This window comes from Xyrauchen texanus, chromosome 6 (genome assembly GCF_025860055.1).
Source record: "Xyrauchen texanus isolate HMW12.3.18 chromosome 6, RBS_HiC_50CHRs, whole genome shotgun sequence".
Classification (NCBI taxonomy): domain Eukaryota; kingdom Metazoa; phylum Chordata; class Actinopteri; order Cypriniformes; family Catostomidae; genus Xyrauchen; species Xyrauchen texanus.
This window is the reverse complement of record NC_068281.1, coordinates 43,935,123-43,958,048: the sequence shown is the minus strand read 5'-3', so window position 1 is coordinate 43,958,048 and position 22,926 is coordinate 43,935,123. Positions and strand designations below refer to the sequence as shown.

The window sequence follows — 22,926 nt, the reverse complement described above, 5'->3', positions numbered from 1 at the left end:
AAGAGCTCAGAGGCGTTCAGCTCTGGCCTGTTGAAATTCAATGGTTCTAGTGACCCGTAGTGGTTTAGAGCTGCTAATGAGTCATTAAAGTGCTGATCACAGCGGTAGAAAGTCTATTCTGAATGGATACCCACTGTATGTCCCATAGCTACATATTGATTTTAAATGTTAAAATATTTCAACACAAGGACTGCTGTCATTCAACTTTAAAATTAACTGTTGGTCATATCTTTTAATAGTCATATCCAAGTGCCCTCGATAGATGAAATATTTTAATCTTTTCATAGAAAAGGTCTCTCAGACACTATTATTTTAGCTGTATCTGGGCCCCCGATGTCCACATCCCTGTCCAGTTTTTAAGAGAATATTTTGACTGTTTCTATTCTTTCTTCTTCTTTTTACAGTGCTATTGCTGCCACCATGGCAAATTTTAAAAAAACATTATTCAAGAAAAGATTAATAATTTCTTAGCCATATACGTACCTACTGACACCATGTAAGCTACTGTACATATTATTATCCTCTTGGAACTTTAATCGAGTACCCCTGCCCTATGCCAACATAATTTCAAAATGCACAAGAAGTCAAATCATAATACATTAACCGTTGGGAGTGCTAGTACTCAATCATCGGGCACTTTTCCAATACCTTTTTCCAAACAGTTTTACAAGCTATGAAAGGTCAAATTACACAAAATAAGAGCATGAACATTTGATTGAAGAAAATCTTTAAATTAGATTAAAGCTAATCAGTGTGCACTTCTATCAATGAGTGAATTTACATGCACATTCTTACACTGATTATATTCAATAAGCCAACAACGTGTTTGATCATGTAAATGCAAAAAAGTTTGTAATGTCATAAAAGGCTTAAGAAAAAACTGATCGACATAGGTAGATTTTTGCCCAATAGCCCATAATAGCCAATAGCTTTTCGCCTTATCCAATATGCGCATGCCTCGTCACAGTTTGGTGTCAATAGCAGAGAATAAAGCGATAATTTCAAATGTAAAAACACAGTGTATCAAGGTAAAAGGGAAAGGAGGAGGCGAGAACCGGCTTGACAATATAAATGATAATTTAATTATGAACCTAACCAAAATGACAAACACACACACACACACACAGGTGTCGGACAGCTGCCCCGTAAATCTCTCTCTCTCTGTCGCACTACCGTCTCTGGTCGCCTTTATACCTCTCAGAGGCTTAATTGGCCTGATTAGGGGCCGGGTGTGTAGCATCACAACCCGACCACGCCCTCCGCCCTTCCACAAACAGTTTTCTTGCTTCGTCAAGTTTTCTACATAAGCTGATGTTTGGGAGTAATCAATGCATTGGTGTGCATGTTAACAGGCTCAATTATGAGTGTGATTTAATTCTACATAAGCAAATAGTGGCAGACATGGGCAAGACCATGAAGAGCTTATAAAGCTGATTCTGATTCTAATTTTCATTCTGAACACATACTGGCATTGTGTCAACATTTATTTCCATTAAAAACCATAAACTTTAATTGCAATTGTTCTTACAGGAAACATCAGCTCAACCTCCTCAAACAAGCCCATCATTTTTCCATTCAGGCATTTTTATGCCTAATAAATCATCACAGGCAATTGCTCTGCTGTGTGTCCAAAACAAAAGGATATGGACGTTTAATCTCCAATATTCCATTACATAATACACATTTAACATGTATTACATAATAATTTAATAATAATTATTATTATTGGAAATTCTTTCATCATTCACCCTCATGTTGTTCCAAACCTGTTTGACTTTCACTCTATGACACTTTTTCGACGTATCTGTCAATTAGAAGAGAAGTTTGAAAATCAGTTTCTAGTAATTATTACAGTGAAAAATTTTAACAATACTCTCCAGGACCAATCATATCAAATGCAGAATAAAACGAAGCAAGATCATGCTTTAGTAATGCCTACTGTTGTTTTTTCACAGTGTTTTAAAGTCCTGAATGGATTCTTAGTTCAGTTTTCAATTTAGACCATTAGTTCCATAAATACAGAATCACCCTGCAAATGACCATCACCACAACAAAGGTAAGCTCACGTTATCACAATCGCCAAAACTCACTGCAAGGAGTTCATTAAGTTGGAGCTGCAATTCTAATCTGGAAACATTCACTTATCTTGGTGTAAATTGAAGGAACTGTATGATGAAAGGGTTTGTTTGGCACGCTTGCTGCTGCAGTCATGAACTCGACTCGAGTGACTGCTATAGTATGTCCCATTCAAAAATCTCTTAATTACAGATGTATTAAAACATATTTAATTAAAACCAGTAATGTAATGAAAGGAATGTTGCCCATGTCTGCAATTTCTTCAATTAAGCTCTCGGTTCATTTTTAACCAATATTATTATCCAAAGTACAATATTGAATTTAAGACCCCAAAGTAGAAAAATGTATTACATTGATTTAAAATGTTACAGTAATGCAACACCCACCCATGTTCACTTTTTACAATGCACACAGCGCATGCTTCATATTTCATGTTCTATCAGACTGAGAGGAAGCTAGTGGTTTATTTGTTGACCGCGTCCACATGTGTACATAACATGGCCTACATGAAAAACCCATCAAACCACATCTCTGTCATTTCTTCAATTAGGCTCTCGGTTCATATTTAACCAATATTATTTTCCGAACCAATTGTTAAAGCTGGTTAATTGGTTAACCATCTACATCCCTAGAATATACTGTAAATGTTTAAAATATTTTGCAGTTGTTATCCACAGTCAATTTTACATTTTTACATTTGTGAGTGGATTCTGGAATGCCAATAAGGAAAACCTCAGTCTAGGATCAGTTTTGTTTTTTGAAAATTATACACTGATGAGCCAAAATATTATGACCACCTGCCTAATATGCTGTTGGTCCTCTGCATGCAGACAAAACAGAGCCGACCCACCGAGGCATGGACTCTACAAGACCTTGGAAGGTGTCTTGTGGTATCTGGCACCAAGATATTAGCAGCAGATCCTTTAAGTCCTGTAAGTTGTGAGGTGAAGCTGCCGTGGATTGGATTTGTTGGTCCAGCATATCCCATAGATGCACAATCGGATTGAGATCTGGGGAATTTGGAGGCCAGGGCAACACCTTGAACTCTTCGTCATGTCCTTCAAACTATTACCGAACAATGTGTGGTAGGGCGCATAACATTATCCTGCTGAAAGAGGCCACTGCCAACAGGGAATACACTTTCCATGAAGGGGTGGTCAGCAACAATGTTTACAGTAGGTACAGCACAAATTAGGAATAAGTTGTGACACAATGAAAATGCTAATAAAGCTACAACTACACATTATATGATGTTTTACCTTGTGAATTTCATTTTTTGTTTATGTACAGTAAATTCAAATCAGATGATTGCAACACGCTCCAGCAAGTTGAGACAAGAGCAATTTAAGATGAATAACAATTTGACAAGTTGATATTTCAAGGCGATGTGAAACAGGAAAAAGTTGTTAAACAAGTGAGGCAATCATGTCAGTATATAAGGAGCCTCCAAAAACAACCTAGATCTTCAAGAGCAAGGATCGTTCGAGACTTGTCAATTTGCCAACAGATGATTCTTCAAATAATCCAGCACTATGAGAACAACATTCCCCAAAGAAAAATTGGAAGGATTATGGGCATTTCACCTTCTACAGTACACAAAATACTTAAAAGATTCAAGAAATCGAATCAAATCCTGGTGCGTAAAGAGCAAGAACTATTCTGAATGTGTGTTATCACTGATCCCTCAGACATCACTGTCTTAAAAACTCTTATGTGTCTTTAACGAAAATGCATACTTTATCCACAGATGCCTTTTTTTGGTTTAGTTGATATGCTTTTGTATAATTTAATTTGGTGTTAATTGTGAAATTGTCCCTTTTTCTTTTGTATGCCTCTTTGTCAATCTGAGGCACTAGTTTTCCTGATTCTATTAGGGGCCGGAGCTGTGGCAGGAGAGGACACTAACTGCTCTAGGATAACGGGTACCCTAGATCACTGAGTGTTGAAAATGCTATTTTAGTGTGTTACCTGCATATGTGCGTGGTGAAGTGAGTGCACGAGTGTACGTGTGGAATTTATAGTGAAGTGGAAATTTATCAGGTTGTTATTTCTCTCCCTGCCATCGACTGTGTGCTCCTATGTGAACTTGTTTTTTGAATGTGTGTTATTTCTTTGAATAAGTTACCAGACCTGGTTCTATACCCATGACTTGTGTGGGGTTAGTATGTTTTTTATATATTATTAAATCTTAAAATAAAGTATTTTTGTATATTCACGTCTCTGCTCTGTATCTGTGGGAACGGAACTGTGTGCCCTTATTGAGTTTTTATTTCCTTGGGTGAAACTCCCAAGGTGGCGTAATCAGTGTTTAGCAGGGGTTGTCTATATTGACTACTGGGGTACTTGGGTTGGGCCCGTGCCTCCTGACAAGCTGGGAGACTTTGGCTCTTAACCCTGGTAGCTGTAACCCATTTATCATTAATGAACCATATCCCTTCCCCCACTCTGTAGTGCCACATAAGCAAAGCAGAAGCCATACATCAACACCCTCCAGAAGAGCTGCCGACATCTCTGGGCTCAGTGAAGTCCACATTTAAAAAAATATTTTTTTAAAACACAGCCATCGTGTTCTCTGGCTCAACTAGGAAAAGGACCATCCAAGCTGTTATCAACATCAGGTCCAAAATCCACTATCTTTTCCAGGGACGTTCCTACATTTTCCAGCAGGAAAACAGCAAACCACATACTGTCCGGATTACAAGTGTGGGGCTGTGTAAGCAGAGAGAGTGGGTGAAGACTGACCTATCTGCAGTTCTGATCTGTTTTCAACAGAGAATGTGTGGTACATTATGAAGCACATAATATGGCAACAAAGACCCCATACAATTGTGCAGCTGAAGACCTGCATAATGGATGAATAGGGGAAAATTCCACTTTCTAAACTTAAACGTGTGTTTTCAGTGTCCAAATGCTTAAGTGTTCATAGAAGAAATGGTGATGTTTCACAGTGGTAAACACTTGACTATCCCACATTTTTTGGAGAATGTTACAATAGTCTGATTTGAAATTACTGTACATTTAAAAATACACAAGGAAAAACATCATATAATGTGTACACTGCAAAAAATGATTTTCTAGACAAGTATTTTTGTCTTGTATTCCTGTCAAATTATCTAAACTTTCTTAAAACACGATTTATTTACTTGTCAAGCAAAATGGGATAAGATATTAAGTCTTGTTTTAAGATAAATCTGACTAAATTTAGTGAACTTTAGACTCAAAACAAGAAAAAAAATCTGCCAATGTGGTAAGCAAAATAAACTTAATTTAAAAGGAAAACAAGTTTATTTTGCTTATCCCATTGGCAGATTTTTTTTCTTGTTTTGAGTCTAAAGTTCACTAAATTTAGTTAGATTTATCTTAAAACAAGACTTAATATCTTATCCCATTTTGTTGACAAGTAAATAAATCGTGTTTTAAGAAAGTTTAGATAATTTGACAGGAATACAAGACAAAAATACTTGTCTAGAAAATCATTTTTTGCAGTGTAGTAGTTTTTTATTAGCATTTTTCATACTCTCAGTAGGGTGCTACTAGTTGTTTAGATACATTTTACTATCAGAAATAATTCACATTTATTAATTGATTAAATAATAGAATTTAACTCCTTAAATTCTATCCTTGGGGCACCACTCTTTGACAAGAGAAAAATGATAGTAAGTTACTGATCGAGTCTCATAAAAATCTACCGTGAAGGTTGAGTATTTTGATCAAAAAAGTCAAGAAGGGGAGGACCTAGTCAAATTATTGCCATACAAATCCAACAGTAATCGGGTTACAGCTGGCTTCTAACAACAACAAAATCATAATGCACTGAAGAAATATTGGAGTTCTTGACGTGGCAGAAGCTGGCTTAAACACAATATTCAAACAAACAACTATGAGTACTTATTATAGTATAACAAGATTTATTATAATCAAATCGCAATGAACACTGCCAATACTATATGAATATAACACAAAAACATAACATGGAAATCCTAACTAAATAGTGGAGCTATATGCTAGTGTATGTGGGGGTGTGTCTAGATATGGTAACAAAGAAAACAAAATAGTGGATTAAACTCCACATGGAGAACTAAGTTCAAAATGGAGGATCAGGTCCACATGGAGAACTAGATTCAAAATGGCAAACTAAATTCAATGAAGGCTCAGGTCCACCATGGAGAACCAGTTTCAAAATGGAGGACAAGATCAAAAAGGAGGAGCCAACGATCATTGGAATGTGGAGGGAAAGGAGGAAAGAAAGATGGCTTGATCAGATCCAGGGCAAACGGAGCTAATACCACGTATGGGTGGAAATGAGCAGCCACACAAAAGAAGAGACGAAACAGACGGGAGAATTTGAAACACAAGCCTGAGTCGGACATAAACCGCGGGGACGCTCACTCTGTGAATTTCAGTAAGAGAGAGAGAGAGAGAGAGAGAGAGAGAGAGAGAGAGAGCGAACAAACAGCTCGTACCAGTGGGACTGACTCACTAGTTCAGATTACTCAATAAACAGCATTTCACCCAAAATTAACAATCTCGCAAATCAAAAGCAAATGAAAGAGTTATATTCAAAATTATACTCAAAACATCAAACATTTGTCATCAAATATACGATTTAGCTGTACAAGAAAAGTCACAGTTTCTAAACTAAATCTGCCCCAATTGAGCCTTACTTGGGAAATCCTGTGGGATTTCAGCAGGGTTGTCCGTTTGAATTCCTGTTGCGTTGCGCAGTCAGGAGAAAATGATTTGGAATTGGTCCTTGTCAGTGAAAAGACGCGTCTCTGCTTTATTTCTCGGTTCCGGTGATGGAGAGAAATGCAGGAGATAGTCAACATTGATGGAAAAGGAGGGAGAAGGGAAGCTGGTCACCTTTCCGTTTTCTAAATAAATTCACTGTTGTCTTGCAGTGAGAGTGAATGAACCTGTAGTAATAAGTATACTACTAGACTGGAACAAAGCTAAGTTAATCTTACTCTACCGTGGCCAAATGTTGAGGTTCGAAAAATGTGGTTCCTTTGTTGTGTCCAGATGGAGGGAAAACATCTTCCGCATCTGTGCAGATACAGGTCTCTTTTTATCGCTGGCTTAGAAGTTTGGCGCGGAGAAGCGAAACTCACCTCTGTCCACTGGTTTTGTTGACAAGATGACATCATCAGTCATAAGACACTTTTTGACCAGTGACATTTCAGACTGTGGCCATGGGCGGGACTTCACATGTCTCACCTTTGATCATACAAACAAAGGGCCACGCAGTCTCCACTGCCATTTGATTGGGGCAATGCCCTAAATCTCCCAACATTTTGGGAATTGGGGTTGTAGTTGGCATGTGTCAAATTGACATCCACATAATGGCCAGACCCAAGGTTTCCCAGCAGAACATCGCCCAGAGCATCACACTACCTCCATCGGATTATCGCCTTCCCACAGTATATCTTGGTGCTATCACTTCCCCAAGTAAACAGTGCACATGTAAACTGATGTAAAATAAAACGGGACTCTTCAGACCAGGCGACCTTCTTCCGCTGCTCCAAGGTCCAGTTCCGATGCTCGCATGTCCATTGTAGGCACTTTCGATGGGTCATCATGGGCACTCTGACCGGTCTGTGGCTATGCAGCCCCATACGCAGCAGGGTGTGATGCACTGTGTGTTGTGACACATTCCTCTTTTAACCATGATTAAATGTTTGTGACTCGTTTCAGACCAGACAGGATAGCCTTTGTTGCCCTTGCCAATCGATGAGCCTTGGGCCCCCAACACCCTGCCACCAATTTGTGGTTTGTCCATCCTCTGACCACTGTTGGTAAGTACTCCCCACTGCTGACTGGAAGAACCTCAAAAGCCTTGCTGTTTCAGAGATTATCTGACCCAGTCATCTGGCCATAACAATAAAAATGGTCAAAGTTGCTTAGGTCTGTACTCTTAACAAATTGTCCTGAATCCAAAATGTTGATGAAAAGAACTGATTGTTCTGTTACCATCTAATCTACCCAGACCTTGATATGTGCCCTTGTTAGTGGATGAACAAACGTTATTCACTTCACCTGTGAGTGGTCATAATATTTTGGCTCATCAGTGTATTCAATCCATATTTTTATTTTTGCAAACACTCAGTAAGAACTGTTGAGGATGTAATGTCAGACTTTGTGTTGATATCAATTTGGACATCATCATCATCATAATAATGATACCCCAAACCTTATTTCTCTCTTAATAATCTGCCCAAGAGACAGCATGTAAGTACTGAAAAGTATAGAACCCAGGACTGACCCCTGTCACACTGACAAGCCTGTGCAGTTTCATATTTATTGTTTCTCTAGTCAACAAACTGGGAGAGATACGTAAAATAAAATCTGATACATTCGTGCACAGTACCAGAAAATCCAAGACAGCTCTCCTGTCTATCAAGAAGAATAGTATGACACACCGTTTCAGATGCAGCACTCAGGTATAACAAAGCCAGAATATTAAAGGCTCCCAAAACAATCGAGATGGTCACTCATAACTCAAACCAGGGGAGTCTCTGGTCTCAGGGCAGGTACTGTGACCCGATCTGAATACAGACTGAAGGTTCTATTAAGGGAAGGTTCTATAAGCTTGTTAAGGGACAGATGACTGTGTAGTTGTGCCACTTGTATAAGGACCTTAGACAAAAAGGGGAGACTTGAGATAGGCCAGACATATCACACCTATCACACCAAGTTTTTTAAGTGCTGCAGTCTTAAGAGCGAGGGGGCCAATCCCAGTGATAAACGAAGTGTTCACAATTGTCATGACGAGGGGACTGATCGATAACAGACACCCCTTAAGAATGGATGTAGGAAGAGGGTTAAGAATACATGTAGTTGAATTCATTATCATCACTAATTTTGATATATAATCAATGTTAACTGTCGCTAAGCTGAAAAACACAGTTTCAGGGAAATTGAAAGGGTGAATCTCAACAGGATTAGATGAGGGAACAGGAGCAATGGGTTTGCTCAATTTTTTCAACAAATTAAGAAACTTGTTAGACTGCTGAACAGAAGAACAGGTTGGAAAGTTGATAAGCTTAATAAGTTTGTTGATTGTCTTAGACATTATGTTGGGATTTGCACCAGCGTCACTACTAATTTTTGTGTAATGTGATTTTCTTGCAGTTTTAAGCACATCACTGTATTCTGTCAGGTGTTCTTCATACATGAGCTTAAGGACAGTTAGGCCAGATTTTTAACTAGTCCCCATTGGTTATGTATACATTGAAATTGGCATTAAATCTCTAATACCCTCATCCTCCACAATATTAATCAGTACATGATTTGGATATGAAATGCTAATGATTTATGTCAGGATGTCAAGCGCAAAAAGAGCTGAAAACAATAGTATAGTAGTAAGATATTCCAAACACAGCCAAAGTCTTGTTCTGCTTTTAGCACTCGCACTGCCCACATAATGAGAATTTATTTTAATTGTTCAGTAATCATTGACTAGCCTTTCCTTTAGGCACACCAACAGTACAGGTTTTCGATGTCTCCTCAATTAAACACATCTGATTCAACTCATCAGCTCATTTGTAAAGACTCTAAAGACCTGAAATGGATTAATCAAATCAGGGAGATTTCCAAAATGCTTTCTGTTGGTGTGTCCAGAAACAGCGCTGGGAAACACTGCATTAGCTGATGCAGCTCATGCTCAGTTACAAAGGGTACAAAGTTGAAATTATATGAACATTTTGCAGCGCGTTGGCAGATCCTCCAACTCAAACAAACAAACTGGCCAAAGCAGTCCCCAATCCGTGACATATTACATTTGGCTTGTAAAACCTGACGTGCTTCTTTGGTAAAATTACAACTTACAAATGATGTAAAGTACTTTAAATTTGTCAAAAGTACCATATGTCTTTGTTATGTAAGAGGTCCTGTCTCAGTCACTTGATCATTGACACAGAATCGCTGTTAAATTTGTTTGTGGCGTGTACATCAGTGTAATGTATCCGGCGGACACATCGCAAAGAATTTGCCCTACTCCAACCAGTGTTTTAAAACTCACATGGAGCAGAATGAAATGTCAGTATCTGTAAAAAGTGGTAACTCCTGATAACTTGGATTATTAGGTAACATCATGAATAAGAAAATTATCATGGTAAACATTTTCTGATTAACAATTTTTTATTGAGTTACAAATTGAACAGAAAAACTAAACATACATATAAAGAATCAACAATTAACCCCCACTATCACCCAGCCCCCTCCCAATCCCACGCTAGCCCCCAACAACATCCCAGTGGTCATACATGATTATAGACACACACACACAAAAAAAAAATTATAAAAATAAAATAATAATAAATCATACATCCAGCAACGTCAGATATCCGCCCCATTTCTCCATAAATAAATAAAATTTTCCTAGTCTTCTAAATGACCCTTCTTCAAAGGCTGCCACCCTCCCCATCTCCGAGCACCACTCCTGAAATGAGGGTGCAACAGCTGACCTCCAAACCCTTAAAAGAATCTGTCTGGCGATCATAATGCTGGTTAGGACCCAACTCTTTGTGTCTATTCTCAATATCGATGAATGTCCCATCGACCAGAATACAGAGTCAGGGGCAAAATGAAACCCGAGTGGCCAATACATCACACACAAGACTCTGAACCTTCAACCAATACTCCTGGATCTTAGCACACCCCTAAATGACATGGGCTATATCTCCATCCTTTGATTGGCATCGCCAGCAGGTGGGAGTGTCTTTAAGACCAAGCCTATACAATCTAGAGCGGGTCCAATAGAATCTATGTAAAATCTTGAATTGCACAAGGTGCACCCTTGCATTTCTTGATGATGATGTTTTTTTTAGAATCCTAGCCCACTCTCCCTCCTCCAATACCAAGTTTAAATCTTTCTCCCATAATCTCTTGAGAGAAGTTGAAGCTCTTGTAAATATCTAAAGAACTGAGATCTGGGGAGATTTTCAAAGGATCTCAACACTCTGCTCTCATATATGTCACTGAGTGTATTAATCTCCCTCACAATCCACTCTGACCAGCAGAAAGGGGACTTATTAATACATAATTTGGGGTTCAGCCATAAGCTTGAGGCAACATTTAAATAAATGTCAGAATTAAACACTCTGGACACTTGTCCATAGCGAGTGTAAATGTGAGATGACGGGGTGTAAATTAACTTCTATGGTTAGTTTGATAGAAACGCTTTACAATGGCGAAATAGCAGCAGAGAATTTAGAGAACATCCTTTTCAATACAAAACCAGGGAGGGGCTCTCTCTCAGGTGGAAGCGGCCGATGAGCCAAAAGTCTGAGACTGAACGCATAATAATAAAACAAAATCTTGGGTAAGCCTAGCCCACCTTTGTCAATCGGCCTATGTAACATTGAAATGTAATATAGGACACTTACCATTCCAAATGAAGGACTTTGCTATGCCTTCAAATTACTTTAAATAAGAGATGGGGAAATCTATAGGAGTGACTGTAGCAGGTTGTTGAATTTTGGAAAACAATTAATTTTAATAACATTAACCTTTCCCAATCATCGATAAATGTAATGAAGCCCACCTGCCCTTATTAAAGGGTCAAATTTAGCTAACTAAATCAGACAAATTTGATGGGAATAAAATACCCAAATAATGAATGCCCTGTTTGGCAACTGAAAGGAAACTGGCTGAAAAGCTGTTATTGGGCAATACGGTGTCAAAGCTTCGGATTAAAACTGTATCCCAAGAATTTAGAAAAGAAATGAATATTTTGTGGAGCCAAGCCATAGATCTATAAGGGTCAGAGATGAATAATAAAATAACATCTGCATAAAGCAAAAGCTTATGGGTCACACCTCCCGCCATCACCCCTGGAAAATCATCCTCCTTTCTTATCATGGCTGCTAATGATTCCAGGGCAAGACAGAACAATAATGGGGAAAGAGGGCAACCCTGCCAGGTGCCCCTATCCAGAGTAAGATAATTTGAAATGAATCCATATGTTTGTATTGCCGAAGTGTCTATAAAGTAACTTAATCTATCCAATAAAAGTATTCCCGAACCTGTATATTTCTAAAATCTTAAAATAATCCCATTCTACTATATCCAACACCTTTTTGGTGTAAAGTGAAATGGCCATGACCAGAGTCTGATCATTCTCCACTGACCACATAATAATGAGTTTCTCTCAGAATCAAGATGCTCAGTCGTCAGTTTAGGGAGTTCTAATGGTTCCACAAAGTTTCTAATATCTTCATCAGTAGACGAAGATGTGGAACTATAAAGATCAAAATAGAATTCTTTAAAAGCATAATTAATATCAATGGCTAAGGTAAATCCTTCACCACCAGCAGATTTCACAGAAGGAATGGTAGAAAAAGATTCTCTCTGTTTTATATATCTAGCCAAATGCTTCCCTGCTTTGTCCCCCGACTCAAAGCATGACTGTCTTGCACTGAAAAACTAAAACTTCACCTTCCGCGACAAAATAGTATAATATCTGCATTTCAATCATGTCAATTCTCTGAGGCCATCAGATGACATTCGGTGCTTCAGCTCTGCCTCTGCACTTTTAATCTTCCCTTCCAACTCCATGAGTTCTAGTGCTTTGGATTTTTTGATGAATGAGGCATACTGTATTATCGACCTCTAAGAACCGCTTTAAGTGCCTCCCAAGCCACCCCTACAGAGGATACTGAGGACCAGTTGGTCTCCATATAATCATTGATTTCAGCCTTTAACATTTGTTGGAATTCAGGATTTTGCAAACGGGATACATTAAAGCTCCAACTATATGATTTATTTTTCCCCGTATGCGGCAACCCCTCTAAACTGATCAGGGCATGATCTGAGACCAAGATGTTTCCAATTCAGCAATTCACAACAGATGAAATGAGGGACTTGGATATAAAAATAAAAAAAATATAGAATAAATCTTATGGACTGATGAAAAAAATGTATAGTCCTTACCAGATGGGTTCCAAAGTCTACAAATATCTGTAAGACCAAGATTTTTAAACATCCTTTGAAGCTTAAATGTTGCTCTAGGGGGCTTACACACTTTTGCTTCACTATGATCAAGGACTGAGTCCATCAAAAGATTAAAGTCTCCTCCTAATATTATATTATGGGGGGTGCCAGCGGCTTGCAACATCCCTTCAAGATCTATAAAAAGCCCTGATCATCAGTGTTAGGTGCGTATTTATTAGCCAAAATAAGACTTTCCCCTAAATTTCGGCTAAACAATAGTGATTTTTCCTAATGTATCATTAATCTATTTGAGACATTTTAATAGATGTTTACTTATCAATGTAATAACTCCCCTGCTCTTACTTGAGCCAGCATGTAAGAAAACAACATGTCCACCTCCCATATCTTCCCAAAGCTTTCAGCTTCATGTGGGGAAAGATGCATTTCTTACGCACATAACGGTTCTGAAGGTGTGTTCCTCCATAAAACAAACTCCAGCCGCTAGGCGGAACCAGCACAAAAAGAAACAAAGATGGCGCTCAGTTCCTCAGACAAACAAGAGAATTATCAGTGAGAAAGACCCACTCGGCTGCATAAAAAGTCAAACAATGACCTACTCAGTCATTGACTATATGAAGGACATAACTTGCTGAGAGTATGTAATTATTTTGCGGCCATCCTTAGATTCTATTCTCAATTTGGCTGGGAACATAAGTGTAACAGTGGCCTTTCATTGATGTTTCATCGATCACGTTTCTCTCTTGCTGAATTTGCAAAGTCTGGGAACAAGAAAATCTTGTGGTTCTTCAAAGAAAGTCTTCCTTTACTCCTCATCTCACGTAACACAAGATCTTTATCGGATGATCTCAGAAATTAGGCCAGAATTGATCGGGCTGGTCTCACTCAGTGGATCTCCAAGCCGGAACCCTGTTAGCTCGCTCGATTTCCAGCTTATGGGCTGTTATGTTGAGCAGACTCGGGAAGAGCTCCTCTAAGAATTTCACCATATCTCTGCCTTCTTCATTCTCAGGAATTCCAACACTTTGAACGTTGTTTCGCTGATTACAATTCTCCATATCTTCCAACTTTTCCCAAAGGCATTCCAAGTCATTCCAGCGTTGCCGACATGCTCGATAGTTGATGCTGTATCTCTCCCGCCGCACAGTCCAAATTGAATCGCAGGTCTGTGGCCCTGTCAGGGGTATCAGCTTAAGTGTCTTTTAATGTCTCCAGAGCTTGAGGATTTTAAATTCTTTGACATTGTCTTCATAGAACTGTTATAGATCAGGGTGTATAGAATCTCATGGTTTATGACATAAAAAGTATTACAAACTAGCAAAGTGCAGAGCTTGTTCACATGTTCAACCCTCTAATGGCACCACGCGACTCCCATGGTAAACATTTTAAATTAATCAAGCGTATTTATTTTGACAGCTTTAGTTACAACACAAAAAGTGTTGTCCCTAGAATTAACTTAGATCATTTTGACAACATTTGACAATGCTTTTTTTTAGATGTTTGTGTAGATAACCTAAATGGCTAAAACTCTTCCCACATGAAGTACAGTGGTACAGCTTCACTTAAGTATGCACTCTCTAATGTGATTTCAGGATTGATGACGTAATGAAATTCTTCCCACAAAAAGATCACACTGAGGTTTCTCATTTATGTGACTTGTCATGTGTAGCTTTAGTTGTGATGCACCCTAAAATATTTTGCCACACTGATCAGCTAATTGTCTTAAAGCCAGTGTGAGAGCGCAAATGAAGTGTTAGATGGCTTGCTTGCGTGAAACTCTTTCCACACTGACAGCAAGTGAAAGGCTTCTCTCCAGTGTGAATTCTCATGTGACACTGAAGATGTCCTTTCACTCTGAAACTCTTGCCACACTGAGAGCAGGTGAACGGCTTCTCTCCGGTGTGAATTCTCATGTGGCGGTGAAGATTTCTTTTATGTGCAAAACTCTTTGCACACTGAAGGCAGGTAAAAGGCTTCACTCCAGTGTGAATTCTCATGTGATACTGAAGATCTCCTTTATGAGCGAAACATTTTCCACACTGAGAGCAGGTGAAAGGCTTCTCTTCGGTGTGAATTCTCATGTGACACTGAAGATTTCTTTTATGTGCAAAACTCTTTCCACACTGAAGGCATGTGAAAGGCTTCTCTCCAGTGTGAATTCTCATGTGACAGTGAAGATATTTTTTATTTGCAAAACTCTTTCCACATTGAACGCATGTGAAAGGCTTCTCTCCAGTGTGAATTCTCATGTGATACTGAAGATTTCTTATATTTGCAAAACTCTTTCCACACTGAACGCATGTGAAAGGCTTCTCTCCAGTGTGAATTCTCATGTGACGGTCAAGATTTCTTTTATGTGCAAAACTCTTTCCACACTGAAGGCAGGTGAACGGCTTCTCTCCGGTGTGAATTCTCATGTGATGGTGAAGAATTATTTTATGTGCAAAACTCTTTCCACACTGAAGGCAGGTGAAAGGCTTCTCTCCAGTGTGAATTCTCATGTGACGGTGAACATTTCTTTTATGTGCAAAACTCTTTCCACACTGAAGGCAGGTGAAAGGCTTCTCTTCAGTGTGAAGTTTTAAGTGAGCATTAAGGTTTCCTTTTTGTGTGAAACTCTTTCCACAGTGAGGGCATGTGAAAGATTTTTTGTCTCTTGTTCTTAGAGTTCTTTTGTATGAGAAATAAATTTCAGTCTTAGAGCCACTGAAAGATTCTTCAACAGTGATAAAATTAGAAAATATATGATCATGAATTTTCTCCTCCACATCCTTCAGTTCTTGACTCTCTTCTTTCACTTCATGACTCTCCTCTTTCACTTCTATCAAGTCTAAAATTAACAAAGTAAATTAGAAGAAAATCAAATAAACAGCTATTTAAAGGTAGGTAGTATGCAGCAAAGGCTAAGTATCTATTTTATGTGTTCAGTAATGAGATCAGTAATATTCATGGAGATACTGGTATTATTTTTTAAATGATAATTTTGCTACTTCTATGATTTTCTAACAGCCGCTAGATCTAGTGAACTGTATGAAGCTTTGTTACCTTAACATTCCTCAACAGTCATTATGAGAATCAAGAATGGACACCAACCTCTTTGTTCTTCAGTATCTTCATTTTCCATTTTGCATGATTCTGTAATGCTGATGTCTTCACTCTCCTCTTTAACTAAATTCATTTTTTCAAATAGTAGGCCAGTAGAGTTCAATGGTAACACTTTTTTCCTTCACTTGTAGGGTGATGAAAATAATCACCATGTGTTGAATCGCTGAGGAGGTGGTTTCACTACAGGGGTGAATCACAATTGCTGTGTGATTTGAAGGAGCAGATCTGCCAAAAAAAAAAGATTTCTTTCTAATTTATACAGTATCCCATTGTTGTAAGAAATGCCATTCAATTTTTGTAATAAAATTTTTTTTTTATTGATTCAAAGGAAAAACAGAGAAAAACAACATATACGTCCAATCAACATTTAACTTTGAATCCTCACTGATATCCCTCCCCAAACACCCACCCCACCCTAACCTCAACGAACACACCTGTGGTTATATAAAATAATACACACAGTCAAAATACAAAAATAAATAAAATATAAAATAAACATGCATAAATAAACTAAACTTCGCTCTCCTCATCTCTTCCTCGAAAGTCCCCTAAACCTGCCAAATACCTACCTCACTTCCTGAAAAACAAGTCCCCAAATCCCAGCCTTCTACCTGCCATCTCCTCAAAAGCTACCACCATCCACATCTCCACACACCACTCCAGAATCGGTGGTGCTCCGTCCAACTTCCAACCCCTTAAAATTATTTTTAGAATCCTAGTCCACACTCCTTCCTCCAATACCAAGTTCAAATTTTTCTCCCATAATCTCTTGAAAGAGGTTAAAGCTCTGTCCCGCAGACTCTGAATTAACAGGGAGTAATACACTGATGCCTCATGACCATTTCCTAAAGCAGTAATCACCTCTCCCAAAGTATCTGCTGCTTTAGGGGGGTGTGTGCTACTCCCAAAAACAATACAGAGTATGTGGCACAGCTGTAAATACCTATAAAACTGAGATCTGGGAATCCCAAAATGATGAACCAAATTCTCAGAAGATCTCAACCCTCCACTCTCATACAGGTCACAGAGTGTAGTAACCCCCCTTACAATCCACTCTGAACAACAGAGAGGGGACTTATTAATATGTAATTTAGGGTTCAGCCATATGCTTGAGGCAATATTTAAATAAATGTCTGGATTAAAAACTCTGGACAATTTTGTCAAAACCATGTGTAAATGTGAGATAATGGGTTGTAACTTAACTTCTCCAGTTAGTTTGATAGAAAGGCTTTGCAATGGTGAAATAGGGGCAAGTATTTCCTGTTCAATATGAAACCAGGGAGGGGCTCTCTCAGGTGGAAGTGACCAATGAGCAAAATGTCTGAGACCGAACGCATAATAATAAAACAAAATCTTGGATAGGCCTAGCCCACCTTTGTCAACCGGCCTATGTAACTTGTTGAAATGTAATCTGGGACATTTACCATTCCAAATAAAGGACATCGCTATGCTATCAAATAGCTTGAAATAAGAGAGGGGGACATCTACAGGGAGAGATTGTAGCAGGTAGTTGAACTTGGAATACAATTCATTTTAATAACAATAACCTTCCCAATCATAGATAAATGTAATGAAGTCCACCTGCCCACATCACAAGAAAACATTATCTTAAAGGGTCGAAATTAACTCAAATAAAACCACACAAATTAGCTGGGAATAAAATGTCCAAATACTTAATGCCATGTTTGGGCCACTGGAAGGTGCCCGGCTGAAAATCCATAAATGGGTAGTATGCTGTCAGAGCCAAAGCTTCAGATTTAGACCAATTGACTCTGTAACCTGAGAATTTAGAAAAGGAATTAATAATTATGTGGCGGCAAGGCATAGATCTAGTAGGGTCAGAGACGAATAATAAAATATCATCTGCGTAAAGCAAAAGCTTAAGCGCCACACCTACCGCCACCACCCCAAGAAAATCATCTTCCTTTCTTATCACAGCCGTTAATGGTTCCAGGGCAAGACAATAATGAAGAAAAAAAAAAAAGTGAAAGTACAATAATCTGAAATCAAGCCATTTGTTTGTATCGCTGCTACCGGGTGTATATAAAGTAACTTAATCCATTCAATTAAAGTATTCCCGAACCCATACATTTCCAAAATCTTAAAAAGATAATCCCATTCTACCATATCAAATGCCTTTTTGGTGTCAAGTGACATGGCAGCAACCGGAGTCTGATAATTCGCCACTGACCACATGATATTGATGAAATGCTGAATGTTGTCAGAAGAGCCAAGGCCCCGAATAAACCCCACCTGATCTATATGTACAGGAGATGTCCTAACTTTACTCAATCGGCTAGCCAAATTTGTTCTGACAAAATTTAAAATTTGTCTAGCTGGATCAGGGAAATTGGATGGTAACTCTTACACTTAGATCTAAAAAATTCAGTGGCAAAGCAATCTGGCCTCAGAAACTTGCCTGAAGGCAGGGCCCTAATTACCTCGTCAAGCTCCTGCAAGGTTATCTCAGAAACAAATACGGTATAATTGGTAAAAGATCCCGCAGACCCCACTGTGTAGATAATCTCCCGTTAGCTTAGCAGGGGTTTGACTCTCATTAGAGATGTCTCCTAGCAACCCAACTGATAAACAATGCTGCAGAGCTAGGTGCTTCATGTGTATGATTATCAAAAGAGATTCTAATGTTTTATACACCTGTTTCTGCAGGCATTTATTAAACAAGCTAAAATCATGTAATGTGGAAACAAACTCATTTATCGATATTAATTAATAAAGTGAATGTTTATCACTTTGAATATCTCCCTGAGTGTCGAAAAGTTTGTGTGACAAATGCCCCTGCATCTCGGCAAAACCAGAGTTGAGAATTTCTGCACGATCCTACCAGTTGTAATTGTGACTTTAAGATGCATTCCATTACACTTTTCCTGGTAGGAAGTTGTAAAATCAGACTTCCCGAGTTGAAAGGAAGACAGCACTACTTTTCAAAACTTGATCTGAAAGTGAATGCTCAAGCAGCCTAATTTACATTTAGAAAACTCCTGATGTTGCTATAACAATGCAAAAATACTTACCAATTTACTTGAAGTGGAAATCAATCATCTTTTCCTGTTTAATTATTCAATTGCACAATTCATAAGGATCTCTTTCTGAATGGTGATGACAGCCGACTCGTTAGCAAGATTTTGCACCCTTTGCTTTCAAATTACGTCACTTTAAGTGTGATTATGTTACTCAAGGCCATCAGCTAGAAGGCCTCGACATATCTTAAAGATCACACCCACCAAGAACAAATAAATCAATCTGATTGGCTGATGAATCTGACAATCTGACTTTAGTTGCCCATTCATTTGCACTGTTGAGGGATTCTGAAAGCCTGAGGGGGTGGAGCTCAGACTCACAGGTTACTTTGGATTCGGGCATGTGATTTGTGAAACAGTTGTCACACTTTGCTTGTAAGCATCAAGGATTAAATTCTGACTGGATAAACTTTTCGTTTTTCTCTATTTGTTTGTAGATTATTTAAGAGTGGAAAGCGATTAAAAATACATAGGCAAAAATGTGATTGAGAATGAATGGATGATAAATATTTATTTATTTAGCATGTTACGCCAGCAAAGGCGGCTTTGCTGGCCCTGAGAATTCGCCACTGTGTGTGTGTGTGTATGTATGTATATATATATATATATATATATATATATATATATATATAGCAATTTTATGTTTGTTATTTACTATATTAAATTGTGTGATGTATCGGCCTATCGGCCACCCTACTCTCTGGATATCAGCATCGGCCATTCCAAAAAAATATATTGTTTGACCACTAATTGAAATTACTGCACATGGTAATATAATCATATAATGTGTAGTTGCAGTGCTTTCAATATAGCAAAGAGTGAATATAATTTGACTGTGCACCTCCCTGCATACATCAAGATTTAAGACCATTATTCTCCACAGATACCCCATAGATTGTGGTTTCAAATACTTCAGTACACAATATTTGCTCTTGTTTTCACTGCATTTCATTAATTCTGCACATTTAATTTATTTTAATTATCATTGATGTCCTCTTTATGGTAAAATATTGTGTGCACACAATCAGACTCGAGTGTGTCGTAAAACTTTCTGATAGACATACTGGACTTTATTATATTGATTTATGCTCATTTCTTTTCAAGTTTGAAATGTCTCATCGCTGCACTTGTGAACTTGACATCTCTGATCTCCAAAACAGAATCCTATAATCATAATTTTTAGGAATAAAAGTCTACAACAGTCACTAAGAAACAAACACTAAACAATAAACTGTATCTATACAAGAATATTTAAATATCAACTTACAAAAGTGATGAATAAAAGAATTTCCTCAATCAGGACTTTAGATGGACTGACAAAATCAACATGAACATACAACAATACTTGCGTCTCCTTCACTCTTCTTCTATCACACAATTCTACACAACTCTGTGAAATACTCACTGTTTATCACCCTCTGGAGGCAGGGATGAGTACTGCACCCATGAAAAATACCTCATTACATGCTTGAGAGTGTTAGATGAGTTTGACACCTGTATTAACATGTGTTCAACTGTTCATGTGTTCGTAGTGAAATTCTGCAGACGATGAAGGTGAATGTTAAAAGTTTGTGAGATCCACAAAAACATTATTGCCAAGAAACCACTCTTTTACTGCACTTTATCTTCTAAGAGAGAGAAATTATAAAGAAACTCTTGAGCTCGTCCATTGTGACTATTCTGTGTAGCTATTGTTGGTGGTAACTGCATATGGCGGACTGGCAGTAGGAGAACAGGACTTTCCCTGGTAGGCTGGCCATGAAACTGGGCAGAACAGGCCGCGATAAGCTGAAATGGGCCGTGACAGGCTTAATAGGGCCACGGTTTGCAGAAAAGGACAGTGACACCCCCCACCTCCCACTCAACAACTTTTTGGCCAGTTTCAATGTACAATGCGCTGTATATACAAGTGCAGTTTTGGCATGTTTAAGAGATTTAGGTTTTTGGATCAAAGTAATGCTGTACAGTCATGGCAGGTTGAGTCAAATACGGTGGTCTGTGGCATCCTCCGGTATATAGCGCTCAGAATTGCACACGCTCATTTGCGCCTCTGCCTGATCGCCATAATTTCATTAGTGAATCGGGTGCTAAACCAGCTCCTGCGAAATTCTATCCCGCATCGAATGCTCCCGCTGAATTTTACTCCATGTTCAGCCGCTCACTACTCGCAGTGATTTCCTTCCTGACCGCTCCCGTTCCAGCAATCCCTCATTTGTTTTCCACAGAGAGAAATAGCCATACAAATAGTCAACAAGTGTACTCAAAGAACGTTTTATATTTCTGCTATTATCAGATAATAAAATAAAAAACAGATCCACATCAGATTTTTCAGGCTACTCTTTGACCGCCCGCTCCCGTCTACATCTCATGAAAGTACCATCCGCTCCAAACTTCAACTCTGAAATGTAGCACAAGAAATCGAAATGGGTCCCGCGAGAGATCCGCGGGAATGCAGACCTCAACCCCGTTTGATGCCAGAAAATTAAAGATGTAGAGAACTAGGCATTTTTGCAGATAGGTTAAAAAAATGCTCTTTTTCTTCTGGACTAGGTAAGTTTTGAGTTCTGAAAATTACAGTTTTTTATTGTACAATGGACTCATACATGTCAGAATATCAAGGAAATTTGATTTCTCATGACATGACCCCTTTAAACTTGACTAGGAAATTGACTGAACAATAGGACTGACCTCTAAGAACCATTACAGACAAAAGACGAAATAGACGAAACGTCTTCATTTACACAGTCGGAATCTCAGCAAAGAGGACAAATGGATATACAGCTAAACAGTAGGTAGAGGGTCTCACAAAATCATAATGCTTCTTAAATGCTTTAGAATACAGCGTATTTCACATATGTTTTTCATGTGATGTTATGGGACAGTATAATAATAACTGATCTTCTAGTGACCCTTACATTTTCAAACCCACACAACTTACATCAATATTCTTTTCTGCTTATCTGTCTCGTTTGCACTTTATCCTTGTGCCCCTTCGGCGCTAGTGTTAATTTTGTCTGCTATTTTTTAATTTAGTCTTAGTCCTGTGTCAAATGTCCTTGTTTTTTGTCAACCTTATCCTGCTTTTTTTTGTTTAGTTGACTAAAAGTCTGGGCATTTTAGTCTTAGTCAAAGAAAACCGTTGACATTTTATTCATATTTTATTCACATTTAGACAGATGTAACATCAAGAAATCCAAGTGCTTCACTATAAGTAAATCATTGTAAATCATACTCTACACAATCAAAACTGGGTGATATTATGCTCACAAAGTACTTTATGAGGGTTATGCAGGCATATTACTGCAGACACCTTTTCTTAGGTATGTGTTTGTAGGCAATTAGTTTTCATAACACATTGAAATTCATTTTGATGGAAATGTGAAGGACAAATAATCACAACATTGTCACCAAATACAAATGTCATTGGTCTATACTCAATCCTATGTTACCTTTGCTGCTCAATTTCAGCTCCTTCACAACCATTTGCTAGCCTATGTTCGGTTTAGCTATAAAACACAGCCTACATAATGTAACACCACTGCCTTGTCTTAACATAGCTTATTAAGTTGTCTAATATAGTTGTCACTAGTTGTCTTAATATAGCTTAAAAAAACAACCCAACATTACCACCATATTGCTTGCTGATGACGTCAGTGCCATCTCGTCATCGTCTCGTCTCAGTCATTGAAAAAAGGTCGTCGACGAACATTTTTCATCATAGTTTTCGTTAACGAAATTAACACTATTCTGCGCAGAC

General features: G+C 38.3%; 2 protein-coding genes across 3 annotated transcripts in view; both read right to left on the bottom strand.

Moving 5' to 3' along the window:
• The window catches only part of LOC127645043 (oocyte zinc finger protein XlCOF6-like), a 48,112-nt gene extending 27,583 nt beyond the window's left edge, over positions 1-20,529 (bottom strand). Inside the window, exons 1-3 of the mRNA XM_052128558.1 lie at positions 20,437-20,529; positions 16,120-16,356; positions 14,741-15,856 (exon numbers count right to left, since the gene is read on the bottom strand). Of these exons, the coding sequence (XP_051984518.1) occupies positions 14,741-15,856; positions 16,120-16,204 (1,201 nt within the window). The 5' untranslated portion in view covers positions 16,205-16,356; positions 20,437-20,529. The remainder of the gene's footprint in view (positions 1-14,740; positions 15,857-16,119; positions 16,357-20,436) is intronic.
• LOC127644891 (gastrula zinc finger protein XlCGF57.1-like) overlaps positions 1-22,926 on the bottom strand; it is a 116,112-nt gene that overhangs the window by 68,078 nt on the left and 25,108 nt on the right. The gene's annotated exons all lie outside the window — the stretch shown is intronic.